The sequence below is a fragment of the Rhamphochromis sp. 'chilingali' genome, assembly GCF_963969265.1.
Source record: "Rhamphochromis sp. 'chilingali' genome assembly, chromosome: 10".
In the NCBI taxonomy this organism is placed as follows: Eukaryota; Metazoa; Chordata; class Actinopteri; order Cichliformes; family Cichlidae; genus Rhamphochromis; species Rhamphochromis sp. 'chilingali'.
This window is the reverse complement of record NC_137937.1, coordinates 12,898,129-12,923,657: the sequence shown is the minus strand read 5'-3', so window position 1 is coordinate 12,923,657 and position 25,529 is coordinate 12,898,129. Positions and strand designations below refer to the sequence as shown.

At 40.9% G+C, this 25,529-nt stretch overlaps 1 protein-coding gene across 5 annotated transcripts; it reads right to left on the bottom strand.

Annotated features, from left to right (window-relative positions):
- Positions 1-1,149: 1,149 nt before the first annotated feature.
- Positions 1,150-19,883, bottom strand: LOC308404328 (neuronal calcium sensor 1). 5 transcript variants are annotated; one of them, XM_080894357.1, is made up of 11 exons: positions 19,657-19,883; positions 19,448-19,570; positions 18,870-18,997; positions 17,706-17,848; positions 12,300-12,324; positions 6,875-7,013; positions 5,011-5,089; positions 4,737-4,825; positions 4,571-4,648; positions 2,241-2,348; positions 1,150-2,127 (listed from the first exon to the last, which is right to left on the bottom strand). In XM_080894357.1, exons 4-10 carry the CDS (start codon positions 17,767-17,769, stop codon positions 2,250-2,252), a joined length of 573 nt encoding a protein of 190 aa, XP_080750483.1. In that variant the 5' UTR covers positions 17,770-17,848; positions 18,870-18,997; positions 19,448-19,570; positions 19,657-19,883; the 3' UTR covers positions 1,150-2,127; positions 2,241-2,249. The 5 variants fall into 5 exon arrangements, with proteins under 5 accessions (XP_080750483.1, XP_080750480.1, XP_080750481.1 ...); XM_080894354.1 differs by having other exon boundaries at positions 18,877-18,997; positions 19,657-19,882; XM_080894355.1 differs by lacking the exon at positions 19,448-19,570 and having other exon boundaries at positions 19,603-19,883.
- Between the last annotated feature and the right edge of the window lie 5,646 nt (positions 19,884-25,529).

Below are 25,529 nucleotides of genomic sequence, written 5' to 3'. Positions count from 1 at the left end.
GTCTGAGCAGGCCCGGAGAGCCCAGCAACTTTAAAAGACACGAGCCCCACCCATTAAACCCATCAATGCCAAGACGTCAGAGTTTTATGCACTTCATTGTTCATCACATAACTACACAGTGCAGGCTTATACCACAGAGCAAGCTGGCATGTTAGATTCTGTGTTATAAAGCATTACAGGCACTAAAGCTTGACATGACACCTTCCCTTAACAGTGGTACAGCAGTGCAAAACTGGACTCATAATAAATTACATTTGAATCACAAAACATCAGGGTCTGTGCAAACTTGAGTTACTTCTTGAGAGTTGATTAAGATTCGTAAAGTTTAAAATATTGCAAATAAACACATGAGCAACAGTCATTCTACAAAGCAGCCCCTTAAAGTTATTAAAAGCTGTTAAAAAAAATAAATAATAATAATAATATATATATTTGTTTTTTTTGTTTTTTTTTTAAATGAAAGTTTTCTATCCATTACAAACTAAGGATACAGTAATAGAAAAGATAGCCACTTAAATGCATTTTATTCTGTGCTCTTATACTGTCAATCAACAGGAAAATGACATTTAGAATTTAGTAAATTTGCATAAGGTATAAAGATCAGTGAAGCTGAAAAACATCTTAATGCTCAAAATGAAACAATCCAATGGAGAAAAAAAAAAGGCATCAATACATGTGCAGGTCTCACACAGAACAAATACCAAGCAGACAACTGAAACCACAGAGCTCACAAAAGCTTCACAGTCAGAAATGATGTCCGTTTGTGGCTCTCAGTGACCACGGCTTTGTGTTGCTGAGGGTGCTCTCCAAAGAAATACTGAGCTTCAATTCGGCTGCTGTGAGAACCGGGCTGGGCTGCTTGGCCGGGCCATTCGAGAGGCGGGGGCAGCAGAGCGAACAACAGCAGGGAGACTGAACCACGATGGGATGCACGGGCTGCAAACACAGCAAAATAATCCATAGAAAACTCTGTGCTACTTCAAAATTCCTCCTCACATGAAAAAACAAAACAAAAACCCTGCTCTCTCGAGAAAAGGAAACCTCGGGGCGTGACAAAAATGAGAATCGGGCAACAATAATGAAAAATACAGTGCAATACATTTCAACAACCTTTGATTTAAAAATAAAACTTCATTCCATATTTATGAGGAAATTCCCATAAATGCAGCAAAAAAAAAAAAAAAAAAAAAAGCAGAAAATAAATTACCATTATATTTACATTATATAATACACACTATACTGGTTTGTGTCTTTAAGTTAGTGTTCACATTATCACAAAAGTAACACTTTCTTCCCCCCCGACAGATTCTCCTGTGGTTTAGAGTCTCTCTGTGTGGTGATGAAGCAGCAGCACAGTTCCTCTGAGTGAGCAGTTCACTTTGCATCTGCCGCTTTACAGCATGTGAACAAGATGCACACGAACATCTCCACAGGAATTCAGTACCTCGCACTACACAATACTCCAAAGTCCAGAGTTACTCAAGGGTGTGATGCGATGCTGCGTAGCTGCAGAAGCACGCACAAACAACGGAGGGTTTTGCAGACAGGTTTGGATTCGCTATCACATCAGACGATATATTTGTTCACAGTCCGCTATTGGAAACGCAGATGGGCAGATACTTGGGAGTAGAAAAGTTTGCAATCTGCTTCTGGGTGATCGAGTTAAAATGTGGCTTCCTCCCATTATTAGTGTGATGGTGCTGCACTGGTGTGTAACGGACAGTGGGGGGAAGCTGAGTGGGATCCATCTGAGGTGTAAGAGGGATGTGAGTGGAGCAGTTGAGTTATGATACCTGGTTGTGTTCAGAGCATGCTGGGTAATCACTAACAGAGCTGCTGTGTTACTACAAAAAAAAAAAAAAAAAAAAAAAAGTCTTCACAAGCTCACTTCACAGTTGACAAAACGCTGAGCAGGATGTCAGCAACAATTGGCAGCAGCCAGTGCATTACATTAGCCAGTGAGAGGAGGTCCCGTCTCGCTCTTCGTTCAGCGCTGCAAGAATATTTGATTGCCAGTAAACAAATGAGCCAGATGAATAATTCATAAGAACAAACTCAAGAGCAGAAAGTGGCTTCTTCACTTTGGTTTCAACCCGCAGACTGAAGTTCCTTTCTGTATTCTTTGCTCTGAAGAAATAGAAATTACACAGCATTACTGTGAGGCTGAAGCATGACCGGGAACTGAAAAATCACCCATGCGGGTAGGTATGCAGGTAGCAGCTGATTAATACCCCACTCACCTTACATTCCTACACAAGTCCATCATAGAGTGACAATGCCTGAACAATTGAGGGATCTGCCTTTGATCCTTCCTGAAACTCCTGCAGAGTCAGCTTCCCGTCTGCATTCTGCAACACGACACAAAAACAGAAAAATATATCGAGCTGAAGCCCTGTGATGCTTTTACACACACCTTCCAGCAGGGGGCAAAAAAGCATCTCAGGCCATGTCATGTTGCCCCTATTCTACGCTATTGGGACTGATGTTTGGTTCAGTGCACTTGGACAGTCACCACTCTCAGCTAATACAAATCACTAAGTGCTGCTGTGCTGCACAGTTACTCCTATGGGCTGATCTTGGCAGTAGTGAGCTGACAAACACGCCCATGCAGGCAGCATCTCATCTTTCACTAAAGCCGAGTAGATTCTTGGAGCTGACAGAGCGGGCACCAGCACTGAGCGCTAGAGGTGGAGGAGAATATATATATATATATGATGTTTATAGACTGCAGGCGGTGTTAGTGACACTGTGATGAATACAGCTAACAGCTCTAAACTTAACAGCGTCCATATCAAAGCCCCGAGGGTGGCAACAAAGGTAGACGAAAGCCCTAATAAAGTTAAACTCATGACTATATCAATGTCAGTCTCAATGAATATCAGATATTGCTCTATCACTATTTACTAGGGGTGCAACGATACACAAAATTCACGGTTCGGTTCGGTTCGATACTTTGGTGTCACGGTTCGATATTTTTTCGATACAAAAAAATGTTCATGCCTTTTTAATTTGTCATTTATTAAAATTATAAATATATATTTTAACTCAAAAGTACAGTTTTTAAATTTAACCCTAACCCTTGTGCGCGTTTTTTATTTTGACAGCGAATGCGCACCTGCGGACCACTTATGTGCAGCCCTGGTTATTTAGCTCGTCATATTGCAGCCACAGAAATTCTTTTGTCCATGAAACCATAAAGCTGCACTTTCTTTTTGCCTTATAGTCTGATTTGTCATAACTTCTCCGTTTTGTGGTAAGCTTTTCTTTGGCTGTCACTTCTTCACCCTGACCTGTCTTATTTGGCTCAGCAGAACTGAAATATAAATCCTGCTGCTTTTACACACGGACTCACATAAGCTCAGCGATTCTCTGCGCGATCAACCTCTCACATGTTTAAGCTTGCTGCGGGAGATTTCACTTGTCATGTTTGCATAGTAAGCTAACGATTAATAAGACGATGTCAGAGGAATTGGTGCACAAATTATCATCACTCACAGATCAGTGCTGTCATTGCAAAGTGAAAGCAAAAAAACAAGCGCAAATTCAAACGCGATTTCAATATGTCACATATTGACAGTGGCTCACCGATGCCAATGACATAATTACCCAGCTACATTTCTGAAAGAATGCAAAAGCATTGACATATATTTTTCCTTCCTACAATAGCCCGACGGGCAGAGTAGCCCGTCTGAAAAAAATCGCTAGCCCCAGGACGTCGGGCTAGCGATATTGCAAGCCCTGTATCTGATTGAGGAATCACTCATCTTTGGAAAAGAGAGTTTATTACAGAGAAATGTCTCTTTCCAAAATAAAAGCTATACTATCCGCTTCTTCTGGGCTATATTCTCAGCAGCATAAGGAGAATCACGTGCTAACAGCTGTCTAAATGACTCGGCTAAAGTTAGTAGCATGCTTGTTGTTTTTGTCTTTGCACTAGGATGATGTCGGCGTAAATGTGCAGTCATATTCGTTGTGTTCCCACTAGTGCTTTCAGGTTAATCTCGTTGAAATGACCTTAACGCCACAACACGGCAAATCTCCGTTAACGAGCTACCGCCGATCGCCCCGTGCATGGGGCTAGACGGCCAACACGTTAACGAGCTAACTGCGCTAACACACTAGTTCCCACCCATGTAATTGAGCATTGCATGGCACATCCAACATACTGTTTTACTTTAGTCCATGACTCGCTTACCTTCAGGGTCATACGTCACATGAAAACCAAAATAATTCCAAACGCCAGATCTGAATGAGGGTGGGGGAGGTCCATGTTGCAACTTCTGTCTTGCTAGCTTGCCCTGCGCTCTTCCTCCTGACTATGCTGTCTGTGTTGAGCGCTCAGTGGATCTGCGCTCGACAGTGCAGCCTAGGCGGAGTAGTCGAACGCAGATTCACTGAGCGCTCAACACAGACAGCATCGTCAGAAGGAAAGTTGATAAAATAAATTACAAATGTTGTATTGTTCGATACATATGCGTACCGAACCGAAAGCACTGTATCGAACGGTTCAATATCGATACGAATATCGTTGCACCCCTACTAATTACATCTCTAGTACTCAAACACTGACCTTATCCATCATTGCAAAAATGCGGTCCACACGCTTCTCTGGTGTGTTTTCTTCCTCAGGCAACTCCACAGTGTTCCCCTACGACATCAGCAACATCATAATGCTTCATATGGTGTTTGCATTAAAACGAGTCAGGATTAGATCTCTAATGTTTGGGAAAACTTACCACCATCTGATATATGGCATCTACAATGTTCAGCATCTCGTCTCGGGTTATGTAGCCATCATTGTCGAGATCATATAATTTAAAAGCCCCTGTACAAAGACAAGAAGTTAAAATATGTGGGCTTCATGTGGGTGAAAAAGGAGGATAAATATCGTCACACTTTGTCACAGGTTTAAAAATTAAGTCAAGGTTTTATTTGCCGTTTTTCTCTCTAGAAGTCTGTACTCCTGTCATTTAAATATTAACAACAAGAGAGGAGATTCCATCTTCTTACATCGCAGCTTTTCATCTAGAGTCCCCCGGGAAGTCACTGACAAGGCCTGGATGAACTCGGAGAACTCGATGCGTCCATCCTGCAGAGCGACCGAGAGAGGGGAGAGAAAGAGAGTGAAGAGAAATGGCCCAGAGACAAGACGAGGCTCTCACTTCACACTTGCAGTGGCTGTACTTTCACAAACTCTGTCCTGTTCTTTTCATGATGTCCTTGCTGGATTCTTCTGAAAATGGGGCCAGACGTTTGCTCCAAGTCAGATGCTATTTTTTGCCTCGCACCTGGCTCTCTCCTGAGGTAGAAATATGTCACCTCTGGTCATTAGTAAGAAGAATGCTACTGGCTCAAAGTCTAAAAATTACAGCAGGCAAACATACGACCACAACATACGGGGAGCAAAGACGCCTCGCATTTTCCAGTCATTTCACATCACGAATGGACGCGAGTGATCATTCTGTCCAACGGGGCAGGAACCGTTCCACTCTGAAATTTAGTTTTCTCTAAGTGTTGTTAAAATGTGACTCGCTGAGCTAAAAAAACAAAACAAAACAAAAAACCCCACAAAAAAAAGACGAATTACACTTTTAAATCCACACTTTGTGCATCAAAGAGTGGTCTACTGACTTGATTCTAAATCATAAAAACACAACTCAAAGTTTCTCAGACGCCATTAATTCAAACCAATCCATCATGTTATGACTTCCTGTTTCAAGCAGCTGACGGAGTCTGTCGTCTTCCTACATTCTGCTAAGTCAGCTGCCCACTGCAAGTTTAGCCACAGTATTCTTTAAAGCAGGGGAAAAAAGCCTGGTGTTTTTGTGCCCCTCAGGGTCAGCTAATGCTATCTCTACCAGACAGCTGACTAGACAGAAAATGCTAAAGTCATGTGTTGCAGATCGCACAAGTCCCAAAAACTGCTACGATCAATGCATTCTCTAACTACGGGGTGCGTAATGCTAATGAAGGTCACAGATAAACATCAGATGAAGGGGATTGTGTGATCTTCCTGACACAAAGCCTCTTAACTCAAGTCAATACACCTCCGGGGGGCTCAGCAGCTTTCTGCGAACTGCTCTTCTTCAGTTTGTGTCCCCAAACACAATCACAATGATCACGTACAGCTACAGTGAGGTGGATTTCTTCAGAAAAATGCATCTATCTTGTTGGCTTTGCCAGTACATCCTCCAACCCTCACCCCATAAAGAGAACAGCACATTCTCTGGGTTACAATTATAGGTTATTGTAGACACGAAGACTCCACTGCAGCTCGTTGCTCCTTTTTGAGCAAAAAGAAGGGGTACCTAGTGTAATATAATATCTTTAAGTGTAAAATATATCCAGGTTCTTTTTGTGCTAATGTTGCCAGAAATACATAATGTGAGCACTCAGTGTGCATCACAGAAAGAATATCTGCACTGGCACTGCTAGATTCTTCAGTTGTAGGTAATGTACACGTCCCAATGGGGAAATAGTTAATTACATTTTTGCCTATAATTTTTATGACAATGCCCAAAACAAACAGCTCTCATTCAAAAACTGTGTGTATACAGATGTGAGAGACTACAGCTCTGAGGGGGAAAAATACAACAATAATGGCACTGGAATAATAATTAAAATGAAAAAGATTACAACGCTTCTCTTTTATTCTGCTCAGTAGTCCCTAGATGTTCACAAAGAAAGAGATGCTGTTCTCACAAACTGACATGATCTGAACAAAAACCTCCAGATTAGCCCTCTCCTCAGACTCCTTTTATCTAACGGCAATGCCAGCCCCAAATGATCATATTACTGTGAACTAGCAAGGGTATTTTAATATTTCCCTACACACCCTAAAAGGCTAATAAAACATATGAATTTGTTTACAAACCTTATTTTCATCAAAAACATTGAAGACAAAGGAGGCAAACTTTGTGGGATCTCCAAAAGGGAAAAACTGCTTGTATATCTTCTGAAAACCCACAGCATCCAACTGCCCACTCGGGCAATCTTTGATGAAACCTTTGTACCTAAAAAGAAAAACAGAGCGCACTGTGAGATTATTTTAAAAAGTAATACAGCCTTATGCAATGCAACCATACGAAACGAGAATTCATAATCAAGACTAGAACGGACAGCAGCAGTAGACTGAAGTCACCTCCTCACTCTTACCATAGGCATTACTGATTCAGTCTAAAAGAGTGCGCTAGATCAAAAAGGTAAAGTGCAAAGCTATTTGTCTCATTCACAGATAAGACGATCGCCTTAATCCAATAGCAAGCCCAGGGTGGTTAACTCTAATCAAATTACTCTCTGCTCCTCTTTTGATAATATGCGTGGCTGGTAGATAAGTCTGAGAGCTTCCTCTTGCCCTCTGGAAATACCATATCTGGAGAGTGACTTAACATCTCTATTAGCCTAAATATAGAAGCATTTCATAAGCAATTTCAAGCGCAATCACTCAAAGGTAGGCAGTGTTCTTCTATGTCTTCATAAGGGAAGTCTGCATCCACAGAGTCTAACCACACAGGAACAGGTTAGGAAGCAAGTAAGCGAGATTTAGTCTTTACAAAAATAAATCTTAGATGAATAGTAGGAGGAGGAGGACATGATAGGGAAATAATAACACTCTAGTTATAAAAAGCATTGCAAAAAGCTTTTCCTCTTAATCAACAGCAAAAATGACACAAGTTCACACAAGGGAGCACTGCGTGTTCGTCTCTGCTTAAGCTCTGGCTGTTCGTAATAAGACTGGGCTATAATTAAGGCCAGAGAAAGCGCGTTCTGATGAAGAATGAAGGCCAGGGGCGATCTTTTCCACTCACACTCTGACTCTTCACTCCTCTTAAACTCTTTTACTTTTAATCTGCCCGGGAGATAATGAAGCCAGCTCCTTACAGTCAAAGAAATAGGCAAGGAGCTTTGAGGAGCAGCTGGGAAAAAGTTCAGCGAGAAGAAAAGCGAGAAGAGAGCAGAACCACAAAATTCTCATATATGAATTATCTGGAGATACATGCAGGGAAAAAAAAAAAGAAAGCCTAGCTTAACTATGCAGGCTATAACCTGATTGGTATTCAAAGAACCGAACGCACAATGCATATCGTAATCCACAGCAGACCTATTTCACCTGAATTCTTTTGTCATTTTTAATGCTTGACGGGGGAATATCAAAGAAAAGACTGAAGACAATGAAATGTGCTCTATCATACTGTACATACAGTGCTCATGTTCAAGCACAGAACATTACAAGTACAAAAACTAGTACAATTAGTACAAAAACCGTTAGTACAGTGCATTCAAATTCTCCGTTTACTGCTTTCAGGCACTGAAGACTGTATCATAGGTACACCCACAGTGAGAGGAATATGAATTCATCGAATCACATCTAAAATAAATATTCTTATTCTGTCAATATCACATCTAGTTTGCTCTTTTTTTAAATAATGTCAGATCAGGAGGGTCAAATATCAGCAAATTTTAGCTCATTGCAGACAAGCAAAAATAAATTAGCACTCCCATATTGATGCATGCGCTTAAAGATGCACTGGCATCTGTTTTCTAATAAGTAACAAGACACTGCATGGCAAAAATCACAGTTTGGAAATGTGTTGAGAATCGTGGCAAAAATGCTGTTTTATATCCTTCTCTGTCCAGAGGATAAATGAATTCACTGAGATGAAGATCAGCAAAAATGATGTTGTCCAGACACTTTGTTGCTTTGCGTTTTGAGCCATTATGCATGGCAAAAAGAAGGCTTTTAGAAGGGCAACCCATCAATTTTACACACAAAGGCTCAGTTCACCCATCAGGAGCATTTCTCGGGCTGTGAAAGCAAATCTTCTGTGGTTTAAAAGGAACTTTATAGAAAAAAAAAACAAAAAACTGAGTGACTGTTGATGTAGTTTGGGTTTTCTCGACTTTAGCTCGAGCCTTAAAATTTAACAAAAAGCCTGTGTTGCAAGCAGGAGGTATGGCATTTAAGAGGAGAAAGCATTTAAGATGCAAGTGCAGTCTAATGGAAGGTGATTTTCTGTTGCATTATGGGAAATGGATAAAAGGATAGGGCGGACTCGGCTGCTTTAATTTTGAACAGTTTTTTAATTTTTTGCTCTTTCAGAGGAACTCAATCTTTTTTTAATGCAATGCTAAAATCACTTGAGTACCTCAGAGCTGCGTAAATAGGGATTCCCCCCCTTTTTGCAACTCATAAGGAATTACCATCTTAGAAAACATCTTCCAGTAATTTAGCACATCTACAACATTTTCAAGGTTTCAAAATGTGAGAACGCCTGACTACAGTGTCTATAGTAGCATTTCCTTAGACCTGTAAATATACTTGTATGCAAAACTAATCCAGTGACATTTAAGCAGTTAATAGCAACAGGCCAACAATTATAAAATAATTTCTTACACATGATAAAATAAAAGAGCTCTAATGACGCAGTAGTGCATTTCATCTTATGATTATTATTATTACAGCTCCACAGTGTTTCAGTTTTAATAGCTGAATATTTAAATAATTAACTATTTATTTCAAGTGAAATCAATTGTGCATCAACCAGACAGCCACTTAACTGTAACATTAAAAGAACAACGGCAAGAATAAGTCAGACTACTAAGCCTGCCCCTTTTTTGTTAAACATTTTGCTAGCATCAAATTTAAAAAAAAAAATTTAATTAAAAAATTAAAAAATAAAATAAAATCATAAAACAACTTGATACGCTGTCTTTGCACAATTTCCACAAAAAGCAGGGTTTAAACAGTGAAGTGCACCTTTACTGACATTTTGCACAGCATCCCAAACTTTGGGAAACACATCAACTATACAACAGCTAATTTACATATGCACTGTACACTCAAACTGTAGATATAGTGGATACAGTAAGCACTGCACCAACGTGTAAACATGTTTGCAGTGTCAGCTGCTCATAATACGAATCACTTTCATTTGCCAAGAACACGTCATGTACAAGAGATCCTACTTGGTGACATTAGTGCTAAGACACACACACGTTCAGCCTGTACTTGAAGCGGTGTAATAGTGCAACTACGTGCTGTACTTGTGGGGATGTGACAATGTGGATCAGACTACTCTCGGGTGCTGGGATGAAGATAAGATATTTATTTTCTGGCACTGGTTGTGTTCTTTGGCATCTACCACGGTGGCTTGGTACTGTGCAGGATGTTTCTTTTGCTCCTGCCTAGCTGGCAGGGAACATCACTGAGCTATGGCATTTAGTTATTGATTTCAGGTAGGCCGCGGGCATACTAATGATGTTCCCTTAGAGGAGAATTAGAAAGGAGAATAAATTTAATGCACAACACAGGCATTTATCTAACCCTGCTAATTCTTCTGTGTCTGTGCTTGTGCTCTAATTACACGCCATCTGGCATTCCCCCTGGTAAAATTCCCTCTCATCCCTCACACTCAGCCGTGTTGATTGCTACTGATCTTCAAGCGAGGGCTCGTGCAAACTTTCCTGTGAAAGACAGCGAGAGCGATGGCGAGCTAGCTGGCTGCACAGCCGGCGGGGTGGAGGTTTGGGGAGGGGAGGGTTTCCGCCCCAGTGCACTCAGGCAGCCCTAGAGACAGGCCAGCTCGAAGGCTCTGGACCTGCCAATGTCCAGTGATATCTAATGCTGCTGTACTACTGCTATGTGCCGTGGCTCCCTTTCCCCCTGCAAAAAAACTCCCCAACAGGAAACATGAAGAGCAACTAGTTCTAAAGGCAAAGCTCTTTTCACGCATGTGGAATTAGGTCATGAAATGCAAACGTCAAAAGGAGGAGAACTAAAATGTGAACATTGAAGAGTCATCACTTCATTACAGAGCTCTTTTTTCTGATTTATGGTCTACTTTGATTTGGATTTTCAAAGAAATAATAGCCCAATAGCACCACCCGGCAAACAAAAGAGATGACTGTGCTCACGCTTGAATCATCTCCGCTAATGAAGAAAGCATTGTTTCTTATCCATCTGCCAGAGGCTGTCAAATTGTCCCTTCACAAAAAGATCCATAAATTCACACCTTAACAATAAAAACAGATTGCTCCGGGCCCACTTTTATGCAATATCCTGGCTTAAACTGTCTTTGTTTTATGAATTTGCTTCGTTTTGACACATTGACGTGCATGTTTTAACGCTGTTAACATAGACGGGGATCAGACAAAGGCTAGACCTCTATGAGCCCATCTTGGCTCAGGTCACAGTGACTAATAGGAACAGAATCTGACAGGAAGGATTACTAATGAGCAACCTTGTGTAGGTTTTGTGGCCAAGTAGTCATGACTGCCTGAAAGTGAAACAGCTTGCACCCCTGCCATTCCTCTGTTATCAGACATCCCTTTTGCAAACAGAGCAAAAAGGTTGTGGAGGAATGCATCATGGAAATGTTTGTATCAGTATTATCAGCCTTCAAAGTCATTCTGTCTCAGTTAGGCTTCAAAGTCATTCTATTTTCAGAACTCATCTGTCTTCAGGGAAGTGTGAAGGAGATGGCTCCAAATCGACTATCAAACCAAATCCAGCAACACTGTTTGCTGACTCAAGAAAACGAATCCTGAGAAGGGATACATCGAAAAGGGTTTTTTCCAGCTGGGTCAATGTAAAACTTCCTGACCCTTTTGAGACCTGGGACATGTAACGATGCTGACCTCGTCAATCTGTCAAGGTCACTGTGTTTACCTGATCGTGATGCACACCTTTCACTTTACGTGCCAAAGAATTGTTTTAATCGTGACGACGACAGCTCTCAACATCGATTCTAATTGAGTGTGACCGCATTTGTAAATATCTTTCTCGAGTGTGTATTTTTCCGTTTATGTATGCTGCACGTCACTGCCCCTCACACAAAGGCTGAGAGAGATAGAGAGCGCGATCTCCACCGGATGGTCTAAATCAGGAGTGCATCATAGGTAAATACCTTTTGTAAATTAGAAACACAGCCAGCAAGATGCTATTATTTCTCACATTATTGCAATTAAAGGCATTCTCCAAAGACAACCATGCTATCAGTGAGCCAAGCAATTCATGAAGAGACACTTTGAGTCAAACTTTTGTGCCTGCCAATCTGTTAATACAGCATGCAGTTTGGATTTGTGGTGTGTTAAAAATGACACAGTATCTTTTATATAAAAAAAACATGAAACCAGCACATTCAGATGCTGTCAGATTAATGCAAAGGAGTAAACCTGAAAGGAGCGTCTAACTCCAGCGAGCTTTGTCACTGAAGACGCTGCTAAATGCTAATATTTGACTAGCCCCACATGAACAAAGGAAAAAAAAAATCTCATTAAAAATGCATGCACACACTTACCACTGCTGCACCTCCTTCTCTGTAACTGTAAGAGAAATAAAGAGTGACATTAGCTAGATGCAAAACTTAGCATATCAGACACAATAGAGGAGCCTGGTAGCCAACCATATTGGTACTAGGCTTTCAAACATGTTTTATGCAACAACAACAAAAGAAACATTAAGTTTCAACATGCAATTATTGGAATTAGAGCAGGGCGATATGGCCAAAAATATTTATCACGATATATTTGAAAATTTGCGATAACGATTTAACTGACGATATAATTGATGTGAGACAAAATACAACTCCACAACATTACTAGCGCAAAAAGACAACCTTCCATTTATTTTCACTTAAACAAGAAGCTGGTTTTTATGTACATTAAAGCTTTATAAAAATGTAACAGTGCAAATGCAAATTCCTTGCTGAAAGTTTAACCAAAAGGCATTTCCAGTAGAAATGGGCTGACATATCCTGAGCATAACCATGTATAATATCCACTGAAGTTAAAAAGAGGTGCTTTGCAACATTAAACTGTAGTGTGCAGTACGTATTTTTCGGACCATAAGGTGCACGGGATTATAACGCACATTAAGTGAAACAAAACAGTCAGATAAATCAAACTTTATTAAACTCATTCTTCTTGCTTCCTCCACTTCTGTACCATTGATTCATTAATGTTGAATTCTCTGGCAGCTGCTCTATTCCCATGTTGTTGCAGTATATTAATGACTAACCTTGTATTGTGGATGGATTATCTCAGTTGTGGAAAAGTGTTAGTGTTTGTCCTCCAGCTTCACTGTTTATGTTATGCTAACGTAGCTGTGTCGCTAGCAGTCACGTAGCACATCATTATATACCAGCTAGCCCAACTTCAGTAACCCTACAAACGTCACTGCTGTTTAGTTTCCTGTCTTCATTTATGTTGGAAGTGAAAGCAGAGCTGTACGTTTGAATTTTTTCAGAAATCTCTCAGTCAGAACATGCGGTTGTTCAGTGATGACGCGACGAATCCTACTTCCGGGTCTAAAGTAGTCTGCGTTTAATATGGCTTTTGTGTTGTTAACATGTATTTTCTGATATTTGATCTCAAAAAGCTCCTAAAACAGTCAGTGATCCCTGTTGACCTCCCTCGGCTTTTATTACCGCTAATCATTTATTTAAGCTCAGTTTTTAAAACCTTAGGATGTAACTACAGCCCAGCCCATGCAGCAGTATATGAATGACTAACCTCGTATTATGGATGGATTATCTCAGTTGTTCTCCTGGCTGAAGTTTGGTCCTTTTACAGCATCCTGCCATGCGATTACATTTGTTCCTGACCACCGAGAAAACTCACGTTAACTTTTATCGAGTGGAAAAAAAGTTAGCTTGTTTATATTATGCTAACATAGCTGTGTCGCTAGCGGTCACATAGCAAATCATTATATACCAGCTAGCCCAACTTCAGTAACCCTACAAACGTCACTGCTGTTTAGTTTTCTGTCTTCATTTATGCTGGAAGTGATAGCAGAGCTGTACGTTTTAATTTGTTTCCAAAACCCCCAGTCAGGACATGCTATATTGTATTTAGATAGAAGCTAGCGAGCTAACACCCTGCTAACTTCTAACTCCGTTAAATGTCATAAATTCCGTTTTCATGGATGCCTGGATGTTAAACTCAATTGTTACACCTGGTAGAGCAGAACGCTGATCATTTTATTAAAGATGAAAGACTTTAGACAGTTTTTCAACTCTCAGTAATGCCATAGTGATCGTTTGATATATGGACCTGCAGCGGAGTTTAGACCCAGACACGGCTAGTGACGTCAGACTGAACAACCGGATATCATGCTTAGGTAACTAGCGAAACTAGCGAGCTAACTTCCGCTAGCTTCCTGCTAACTTCTAACTCAGTTAAATGTAATAAATTTTGTTTTCATGGATGCCTGGAAGTTAAACTTCATAGTTACACCTGGTAAAGCAGCAATGCTGATCGTTTTATTAAAGATGAAAGAATTTAGAGAGTTTTAAACTCTCAGTGATGCTGCAGTGTTGTTTGACCTGAAACATACGGAGTTTAGGACCCAGATTACTCCCAGATTTAAGAGCATCTTAGTCTGACAAATAGACAATAACGACGGCCGCTTGCATGTTCTGCAAAAAAAATGTGCTTTGTCGTGTATCTGACGGACAAACACCAAACCAGTTCCACATCACGGAAGTTGCACCATTTTTACAAACCAATTCTGGTTCATCTGTTTCACTCAACAATCGGCCATGTGCGTATGAAAACAAAGGCACTGCGCATGCGCGGTTTACTCATATTCTATCGCGATATTTCATTTTCCTATCGTTGCCTAACATTATACCGGTATTACCGTGAACGGTATAATATGGCCCAGCCCTAATTGGAATACAGCTTTTGTTTTGCTGAAAATAGAATTCATTAATTCTAGTATATCCTGTATAGCAGTAGACAAGTGGGAGTAAACCCTAGAGAGCCACAAAAAGACGAGGAAAGCAGAGGGAATGAAGGTCAGCCACTGATTTAAGAAAAAGAACTGTTTATGTGGCAGGATGTGTTATCATGCCCACACAAGCACTACTATCTGCCAGTATGTAATCAACCATTCCCACATGCCTTTCCCTTGTCTCTTTACTTTCTCTCAAGTAACCAAAGTAATTTTCAGCCTCTTGGCTCCTGGGATTACTAATGAAAAAAAAGGGCTGGAAATCAATAGCATTAGTTTAACCAGGTGGTCTTTTGAGAGGCTCTCTGAACTCATGTTGCTGCTGCTGCAGCAAGCTGACAATAGATGCTGTCTACCACCACTTCTGTTTGGCCCGGGGGAAAGTAAAAGGCTTTTAAAGACAACAAAACGACAGTAACTTAATCACTAATTTCATCTACTGTAATGTTGAACCTTGAGCAGCTCATAGTCATGGTTACTAGCCAGGTAAAACACAGAGAGGGTAAAAAGTGTTGAGTAAGCAAGGCTACATTCTCCTGTAAAAAAATAAAAATAAAAATATAAAATTACATTATCCAGCAGTCTCGCATTGTAGGAGACAGACAAATTAAAAAAAAAACAACAAAAAAAAAAAAAAACAACCTTCACAACAAATTTGGGAAAAAAGAAAATAAACACCTGAAACACAAAACATGATATTTACCAAATGTTTGTGATAATGCGACTACCTCAGATCAAGAGCAAAACAATACAGGGACTACGGATAAGGAGCTCTGCATATATCTCCATCTCAATTTGTTCTGCTCAGCATTTAAACCGAGAAACTCATCCTGTGACCATTTTCTGGTCAGTAAATGACAGGGTCAATCTCACTACTTTTAGCCAAGCCAAGCTAGCATTAAATTGGCCTCAAAAGCCATTGCTGCAGTCAGAAATTGAGGCAATTTACCATGGCTGCGATTTAATAAAAAACCGTGTTACATAACTCAGTCAGCGGCAATGGGCAATAATGCAATCAGCCAGTTGCAGGAGGGTGCGGGGCCCACTCAGTCGTTGGCCCTGCAGGGTCTAGCTAGAACACATTCAGCTTGTGCCTCCATCGCTATGAGTGTCATTGTCTCGTTTCACTTCAAAAAAAGAAAAAGAAAAAATCTTCATGCTGATACATGGGCCTATGCTACATCCTGCAGACATTTTAATAGGATTGCTGGTCCTTCCATGTAATGCCAGAACAGTCATTCAGGGAAGCATTTATGGGGAGGAGCGAGTTTGTAACTATTCCCTACTGTTTTCCACTAAAGACCAGAAAAATCACTCATTAGTGAGAGCTGTTGCACAGCCTACTGTTGTCTCTGAAGGTGTTTTACTGACGATAACAAAAAAAAAAAATTCCAAAAATATGCTCATAAGAAATTTTCTAAAATACAATAAATCCAGATGTCAGCATTTATTCCTCGTAAATAAATGGGCCTCAATTCTGGCCTTGCTGTTTACCTTTTAACACACATTATTTTCTGTGCAAAACATCCTGCATCTTTTACCAGACACACACAAACACAAACAAACAGAGGGGCACAGGGAAATTTACTGAGTCCCCAATCTGTCAAGGACCAAAGGAAAGCATTGACTAAAATGGCAGACTACGCTTCTCATGGGAGCGCAAGAGAAAGAGGTAACAGGATGAAGGAAAGCAGAAACGATAGTCTCAAGTCAAGCAACAACAGTAGCAACAAGAGAACGATCACGCTGGGAGAGAAAAGCTCAGAGCCCCTCTCAGCGATGCTAACCAGATAAGATCCTAATTATACTATTCCATTCCCTGCTCAAAGAGGGCGGTTAGGGGGAAAAGCAAAAGAGACAGGGTGAAAGGTTAAGAGAGAATGAGAAAACCAGTCAGACAGGGGGAGAGAGCGAGAGAGAGAAAGGGACAGCAGCAAGCAGTCCAGCCCAGCATGAAGTCTAATCTTCCTCCACAGCAATTTCCTGCTACAACAGCCTTCCTTGGTTCTGCTGTGGAGAGACCAACCACACAAATAACACTGTCATTAAGCAGCCAGGGGATGTCAACTCCCACCCACACCTGCACACCACGGTGCTCAAATAATAATAATAATAATAATAGCAATGCTGTGCTCCAAAAATAACACACAAGTGGTTAATATAGTGGATACCAAGCAGACATTGCTGGTGGTAATTAGAAATGTGATCCAAAGTGATAGCTGAGCAGACGTTGATAAGCAACGGCTGGTAAGATGGTAGAAATACAGTCAATTTGCACCCTAATGCATCAACGGGAACAACAATCGAAGATATAATTACAAAGTCGCACCTTCGCTACAGTTCTTTATCGGAGGGTCAGTCCCCTTTCTGTGAGTCCACCCCATCCATCGATCTTGACGCAGGAATGCAATTTATAAGTGTGGCGGCACAAGCACAATTGATTTACCCTTTCTACGTTTAAATTTATCAATGTCTGTCACATTAGAAGTAGAACATACAGCATGTTTACAAGCACAGCACATAAAACCACATTCTCATCGGTAAAGAAAAGCTATCATTACAGCTGCCACAAACTCTACTATGTCCTCAGCGTAACTTAAAGACCCCCGCTTGCAACTTTTTACTCAGCCTTAGCTGATTGCAGTCTGCGATACATTCAAGAATCTGAAATTTGAAACAAATGAGGAGATCATTCGCAACTGACATCTGCTCTGTCAGTGGTGAAAAATGTATAGCATCCCAAAGCATCCCAGCAGGCAGCGTTATTTACTCTTAAGCCTGTGTGGTGCACAGTGGGTGGAAAATGAGATTAGCAAACCGCAGCAATAAACTCTGTATTATGTATTCCTATTGCAAGCTGTATGTTCTTTAACCTCAGGCCAACAGGCTATGACAAGCTCACAGAAAAAGTTTCTGCAAAGTTTTTCTTTGTAAGAACAAGCAAAAAACAAACACACTTTCAGTTACTCACAGTAGGTTTTCCTTGTCAACTCCTCTACCACCTCTGGCTTGAGCTTGCTGTTGGATTTACCCATGATCTTCAGCTCTCTTCGACGCCCCCAAATCCACGCTGGCACGTATCACCTGTTACTACGTCCTCGCCAGTCTGCTCCTCTGCCAAAACACGCAAGAGAAGTGGGGCTAGTTTAGGTGCGAAGACACGGGTGAGATAGGAGAAAGACACTTTTATTTGAGTTTGCTTTGACAGAAAAGGAAATAAAACACTCCCATTCAAGCTAATCGTTCTGTATATATCACTCTAGCTGCGGTCATGATCTGCTCAGCCATCAGCACTCCACACAGACGAGTCAAACCCCAGGGGACCACGTGAAGAGGACCCAGCAGGCTATTGAGTCTATACGAGCGCTGCGGAGCGCCTATGTGTCCGCCTCATTTCTTTACAGCAGCCCGTGGGCGAAGAGTGGCATTTGGATGCGTTGCTACCTTCGTCCTTGGATACAAGAGTCACTCAGTGGCTGGGTTAAGCACACTCGCTCCCTCACAGTCATTCTCTGTTCTTCTCACTCCTCCCACCCCTCCTTTCCCACCACTATCTCTATTGCTCAGGGTAAGTTACTGTAGAAAAAGAGTCCTCCCTCTTGACAGCTGAGATAAGGAGGTGTGTAAACTAAAATACAATGAACAGAGCTCGACTTGGATGCCCCCCGCTGCACTTTGCGCTCGCTCTAAAACGTTAGCTCTAATCCTTGGAATTTACACAGACACCACAGTGTAAAGAAACAGTTTTAAAAAGCTTCAGTAATAATTTCTAGGGGGGAAAAAAAGAAGATACCAGAAAGACGCCAAGTCTGTTCATGGTTCTACAGCTCTGATGCCAACTGAACAGCACAAAAGAGATCCGGTGCTGCTCTTAAAATAAGCATGTGAGCTGTCTACCAAGTTTAGATGTGTATTTGAAGAGTGACAGTTTTCTTTTTTTTTTCTCCTCCATTCTGACTCATAATTCTCCCTCCTTTTCTGGCCTCATGACAACATGGCATGGTGGTTTCTTCCTCTCTGTCACAGAGATGGGGATAATGGAATTTCTTTGTACCGTGGGCCGGGCGTTGGCATGCACTGACGGTTAACCACAGCAGCTGTCTGAGCCACAGAATTAGAAGACTACTGTACGCACTATGCACCTTCACTGCAAACATCTGTACTCTGCGTCGACGGCCAGTGATGTCTTTGCGAGGGATGCCACGCTGGTAATCACCATTTTGCGTTTGCTCAAGCCTTCTGGTCCTGGATATTGCACAGACACTATGAAAATAAACAAACAGACAGCAGTTACAAAGGGAATGACAGGCATTTGCTGTATTTCATGAGAAATGGACTGGACTGTCACCTAGAGCCACAGACACATGGGCACTTAACTGGAAAAACACTCAAAACAAGACGACCTTTGTAGTGACTGCCTAAGCTGCTGAGTGTAGCCAGCAGGCATCACACAATATGCAGCTAGAAGAGTGCTGTCAATTTAACTGTAGAGGCTGCTATTAAAGTATTCTGCGTTAAATCAGCACAGCCTAAACGAGCAGAAAATGAAGTCACGTTGTGAAATGACTGATTCAAACAGCTGGCTAAGACAAAACAGCACAACTAAAATACATACATTCTCAACAAACGTATAGCCTGGTTAAAACCCTCGAAAAGCGCTTTGTTTTTATTAATTTCAACGTGTTTTGATTGACAGCAGCGAGAAATACATACAGTCGCGGCAGCAGCAGGTGGGATGTTGCCTGGCAGTACCATAGCAACCCTCAGTTTATGGCTACAGTGCGGGAAGCTAGTCATTGTACTCGAAACGTTTGGTACCCATGCTGTTCCGTGTAGCTAGTTGACAAGGAAAAAAACAGAAAACACACCTTTTAAACGAATAAAGAAAAAAAACGTTCCCATATAAAGCGGCTTCTGGTTACCTCAGCCACAAAAGCGGAAAGTCGCGGTGAAAAGAAAAAATTTGCCCCACAGCAGAAAGCCGCTGTCCGACGCCGTCTTCCTTCGCCGAGTTCCGGAGTGAGCGACTCGCTGCTGCGCGGATGGCCGTCCGTGCTGCTCTGATGCCGCCGTCAGGGAGTGACGTTGCTGCCTCTGCTGCATGGCCCCGACCAACTCAGCTCAGTGCCAGAGACACTGACGTCGCGGTACCACTGGACACACACTGACTCTTTGTGTGCTTTAAGAGCCTTTACACGTGTCACCGGGCATATAGCGAGAGGTTAACTTTTCGACTCACATTCACATTATATGTAACGTTGTTTACAGGTCAGTCTGCCTGCCCAGTTTTACACACAAAAAAAGAAAGAAAAAAAATGGTTGAAAGTGGTGGTGAGGTTTGTCTTTATAACACTCAAATTAGACACTTACCCTTTTTAATGTTTAATCACTTCACTGGATTCAGAATAATCTAACTTTTAGTCCTTCGTCGGGGTCAGTCAAGGTTGAGCAACACTACAAGTCCCACAATGCCATTGAAGGCAGTCCTGCGTTTGAGGTAAAATTCCAAATTTACATGATATCTGATTTACAGCGTTTGGCCTAAATAACTACCGTTAATAACACTGGTTTGTACAAAGATCACTTTTTAAGTGTGAAGTAAAGAAAGGTTTATTTTTTTCTATTTATTTATTTATTGCTATGTTTAAAAGCTACAAAGTAATCCACTTCCATATCTGCACTTGTTTAAACTTTTCAGTATTCTCACACCAAACCAAATAACACAGAAATGATTAGCATTTGTTAATGGCGTTTCTCATTAACACATCATACATATTCAATGACTTATTAAAAAAAACAAACACCTAAAATCAATGGCATTTTAAATACAAGCTATTTTCAATGATTTCAAATGTCAGCAGCAGAGCAGCCCATACTCAAAAAAAGATCACCTGCCTCTTTTGCTCTCTGTTCTCTCTCTTTCCTCCATTAATAGTGAATTATCACGCTTAATGTTAATGGTTGAAAACAAGGCAGGTAGCCAAGTTACACACTGAAATAGTTTTTGTGTTTCGTGATATGCTTGGTTTCGTTTTTTTAAAGCTTGGTTACAAAACGATAACATCAAGTCATGTTTGGAGAGACTGATCTGCTAGCTTGTTAAAAAGCCCATCTACAGTCTCAAAGCCTCCCTAGGGCAGCAAGCCGTTCAAACAATGGGGTGTGAATAAATGATGTGTGTAAGTGGGTCGTTACATTTTCAGCAAAAGGCTGCTGAATCACTGCTGAGTATGAACTTTAACACTCACAGGCCTTTGGTCAAAATTAAAATAACTTCACCAGAGGGCTTCAGGCATAATGAGAACACGAGTTAAAGCGTGACCACCATGGAAACATGAGAGGGAATTTCTGAGGTCCCCCTGTTGGTGAATCGGCTGCTGATGCCATAGTCTGCTGCTTGATAGGTATGTAAGTGCACACATCCTCTAAACATAACACCGTACATGCTATTACATATATGGTTTTATGTTATGTTCTTGAGAAGAAAAATGTGTGCACTCACTGCTTTTCACTTGCTTTCTCGTCAGGACCCAGACTATCCAATAACTGTTCAGTGAATCCAAGTACTCTTATATTTATCCATCCATGCATCTTCTCTCGCTTACCCAATTCAAGGTCGCAGTGGAGCCTTTCCCAGTGAGAAGTGGAGTACACCCTGTACTGATGCAGACTGGTATTATTATTTATTCCTTTCATATCTTAACTGTGAAATGTGTTAAGGGCCACTTACGGAATATTATTCAACCTTTGCCAGGTTCTATAAGGACTTTGTAATGAGTTTCACATAAGCAGACACACACATACACACACTCGACCGTGGAGCTGGAATGCAAGGAGCTTGTCTGGCATCAGGAGCAAGTTAGTTCAGTGTCCTCCCCAAAAACACTACTAGTGTGGAGGGCTCAGGTATCAGAAGTTTATCAAAGCTTATACATAGCTGAATACATGTATATCACTTATGAGTGAGTTATTTTTAGTAACATAAAATGCTGACACTCTGATTCAACCATAGTAAACAAAATGTTGTGGTCAAAGAAAAATACTGTTACTACTGAAAATAGGCTTCGTAAGGTACTATATTAACTTTGTAAGGTAGGGTCAAGTTTTTGACCTTCACAGAGAAAGCCTGGGTTCAAAATCCAGTGAATTATGCTTAATAAAGTTTGCTAAAAATACAAATTTCCGGGCAAAAGGAAAACGTGTCTGCAGACTTGCCCGACTTGTCTGCTTTTCTCAGCAGCACAGTTTTGAAACTGAATACAGACTGGGATGTTTTTATTGCACATCTTCATATATGACTCTAATGATAGATTTGCAGGTCTTGTACACGTCCACAAAAATTAAATTCACAAATTTGACTAGAGAGAGATTGGGAGACATCTGTGTACAGGTTTGCAAATAAAGGTAAAAGCCTCATTATTCATCAAATATTTAGGGAGTAAAGTTTGTTAGCCTTGGGGGTAGGGATGTGCATGATTTTCTAATATTAGTCACTGAGCTACAAAAAAAAAAAGAAAAGGTTATCTTTTTTTTTTGTGGTTATAATATGATGGATGATTTTGGAAGAATGCCCATCCCTTCTTGGCAACCACGCTATTGACTGTATTTAAAAAGTGGGCTTGGTTTCCGGGTCTGAAAAATGATACGTAAAAAGTGAAAGGGGGTTGGGGGTCGTTTTGTTACCAAAACAAGAAAGATTTCAGTAATCTCTGTGGGAAATACAAACCTTCAGTAGCTTGATCTATGAGCCCAGCAAATACTTTCCTAATGAGTTTTATGGTCTCAGTGGCTAGTTTGTTAAACACAGCATGATGTTCATTCTAGAAATGATGCTCTCTGTTAAAACACAGCAATAAAGCAGCATTTGCCTTGGGGCAGGCCTACCTTGTGATTGGTAATTTCTTACCCTACGAGGGGGCCTGTTTGTGGCCACACCCAACTACGGCTGGTTTCAAAATGCTAAGATGCAACTATCACCTCAGCCTTTGGGATGAAACGTTACTAACCAATGGGGGATTTTCTCAGTGGTTGCATACATCTCTTATGTACAGTCTGTGTGTGCAACTCATTTATGTTATTAAAACAAACTGCACAATCCACCCCATTTTTTAAAAGATTGTTCCTTCTTTTCCCAAAATTCATGAAACTCTCTTCTGTTAAATTCCATGCGTCTGACCAAAAGACAAAGAATCCACAATCGAAGGGCTGTGGCAGAAGTAAATAAAACTGAAAGCTTGAGAGTGGGATTGTAAATTGAGACACCATACCAGCAAATTTCAGGTAAGGTGTATCCAAACATAGGCTACTATAATTACTGATCTGGAGATTGCAGGGTCCTGCTGGGAAAGAGCACAAGATGGGAATAAGGGAAAATGATTTCAGATACATACTTGCTAAAAGATGGGGAAAGGAATTTTAATTGGTCTGAAGAAAAAGATTAATGCGCTGCAGTTTCGTGTATTGATTTTTATACTGAAGGACGTGAGGACGAGTCATGTAACCAGAAGGCTCATTTGTATTTTTGCTCTCGATTCCTCTTACTCATGCTCGAGTCCAAACTTTGCAGTCAGACATCTCCATGCGTAGCTTATTAAAATTCAACTCCCCCGAGCATCATGTAAACAGATGTTCAGCTATTGGATTTGTTCATTAACAACTGCCACGCCATCATCCTATAGCCCGATAGGAGCTTTCTGTTAATTCATGGGAGGATTGGATCAAAATGTAGGCTGTCTGACTTGGCCAGCTTAGTATTCAGTATCCTTCCCTGCAGTCCCTTATTGCAGTCAACTGCAGTTACAGTAGCCCCGTAGGAATAGAGAGAACAAGGCTGAGAAATAGAGAAAGAGGCCATGTCAAAAATGGGGCAAATTGCTCTAAGATTTTTTTTATCTTTCTGGATCGTTTAGAACTTTAGAAGCCTTGTTGAGTTTACTAAACTAAAGTCTGCATCTTGTATCAAGTTCAGTCTAAATGCTGTCTTATGTTTGTCTAATTTTAGATCACTATGTTGAAGTTAACTTCAGTAGGTATTGCAGCAGGTAAGGTTTGCATTGTCTGGATCTGTTTGAAAGGCAATTGCATTACCATTGCACCACCCAACTGTATGCTTATACATACAGTATCTGCTTTGTGATATCACAGACTTTTAAACTAGTGTTTTTGCTGCTGCTGTCGGCCTTGTGTGATAATTCTTTTTTTGTGCATATCTGTGATGCCACACATTTTAGCTCATAAAACAGTCTCGGTGTAGAAAACTCGACTTCCAGAGCGAGACATGAAAATTCTGCTCCTATAGTCATTTAACTTCCAAACAGGACAACATTACAGAATAATGCATTGATCAAACACCGCTTTACCTCACATCACACCATTATTGAAACACATATTACAAAAGCGCCTCCCCTGAAAATGATTGTTCATAATCACTTGCAGATTATAGCCGTTTATCAGAAACCACACACCACGATCATTAAGGCATCACCATCAGCAGCACAGTGGCATCATTAAATGCCGGCGCAACGTCGGCATCCCTGCGATATGCTGACATATGCTAAAACAGCTGGGGGGCTCCTGGAAGAAATGCCACGGCCAGGAAAATGACTGCACATTTCAAGTTTCAGCACCCTCCGTATTGCCTTGAAAACACTGGAAAGCTATCATATCAGGGCTGACAGTATAGCATCAACACAATATTTGTCTTAATTAGCAGATGGAACACTGAAAGGGAGGAGAAACTCCACCAGCAGGAGGAAATATTCTTAGGTTTACAGATTTTCCAGAGAGAGAGAGAGACCCATGCATAAATTGAGGAAATAAATGTTCAGAGGAACGTCAGTATGTTTGAAAAACAGATGTTACAGGGCCATTCTGCTGGTACTTTTATGCATGAAGGTAACTTTGATTCAGCATCTGATACATCACTGTGACAATTTTATAAATAGTCCAGTACTTAAGTCTGAACAGAAATGCAGCTTTACTGAGACATGAAAGGTGTGCTATATTTATGCGAGGACTTCTGCTTATAGTTACAGCTGATAACTTGCAGAAAAAAGTCAGGTCAGAAGATTCTGTTCAATCATCCACTAAAACTAACATACTTGATCTGCCATCAGTGCTTTTCCCCAACATAAAGTTTTGGTGATGGACTGTCATAAAGAGGCAGGTGAACATTTCTGTTGTTTTTGTTGTTGTTGCACACACACAAATCTTTGCGACTCTGTGACAGATGGATGGAATGACAAAGAGCAGCAGATGAGCGACAATCCTTTTATGTACAAGCCAGAGCCACTCTACTTAAATGCATCTCAAAATTAAACACTGCGAGGCTGGACTTCACAGTGAAAAAAACCCAGTTTACCAAATGTCTTTCCAAAATGTCGTAATGCGTGACATGCAGTTTTACATGACTTTAATATAGTTTCTAGCAATAAGATAACTACAAATGGGGCACAAAGTGATCTAACAGAGATTACTTTCTATGAATATTTTTCAAGCCATAAACAGCTTCCTCCTTCCTCAGTAATTACAACCAAACAAAATTTTCCTGAGGCTTCATCTGCTGTGCCCACTTGTGTATCCCATATGGCTAGATATATATAATTTAGGACATCATGAATATACAATTCATGCCCTCCTCAGAGTGAGCAGGCATGAGACTCCGACGACGCTCATCACAGTCTGTTGTGCTCGGCAAATCTAGCATGGCATTGAGGTTTTAGTGGAGCAGCAACGCTGGTGTAATGCTTGTGACACCCAGCTGTTAATTCAGACTGACAACAGGCAGATATCTGGC

Bases quoted from the DNA above. Each gene is read 5' to 3' on its own strand.
- LOC308404328 (XM_080894355.1), bottom strand. From the start codon at position 17,769: ATGGGTAAATCCAACAGCAAGCTCAAGCCAGAGGTGGTAGAGGAGTTG. The intron at 5,090-6,874 runs GTTTGTAAACAA...GTCGCTCTGCAG, and splicing joins ATGTTTTTGATGAAAATAAG to GATGGACGCATCGAGTTCTC. The intron at 4,649-4,736 runs GTAAGTTTTCCC...CTGATGTCGTAG, and splicing joins ATGCCATATATCAGATGGTG to GGGAACACTGTGGAGTTGCC.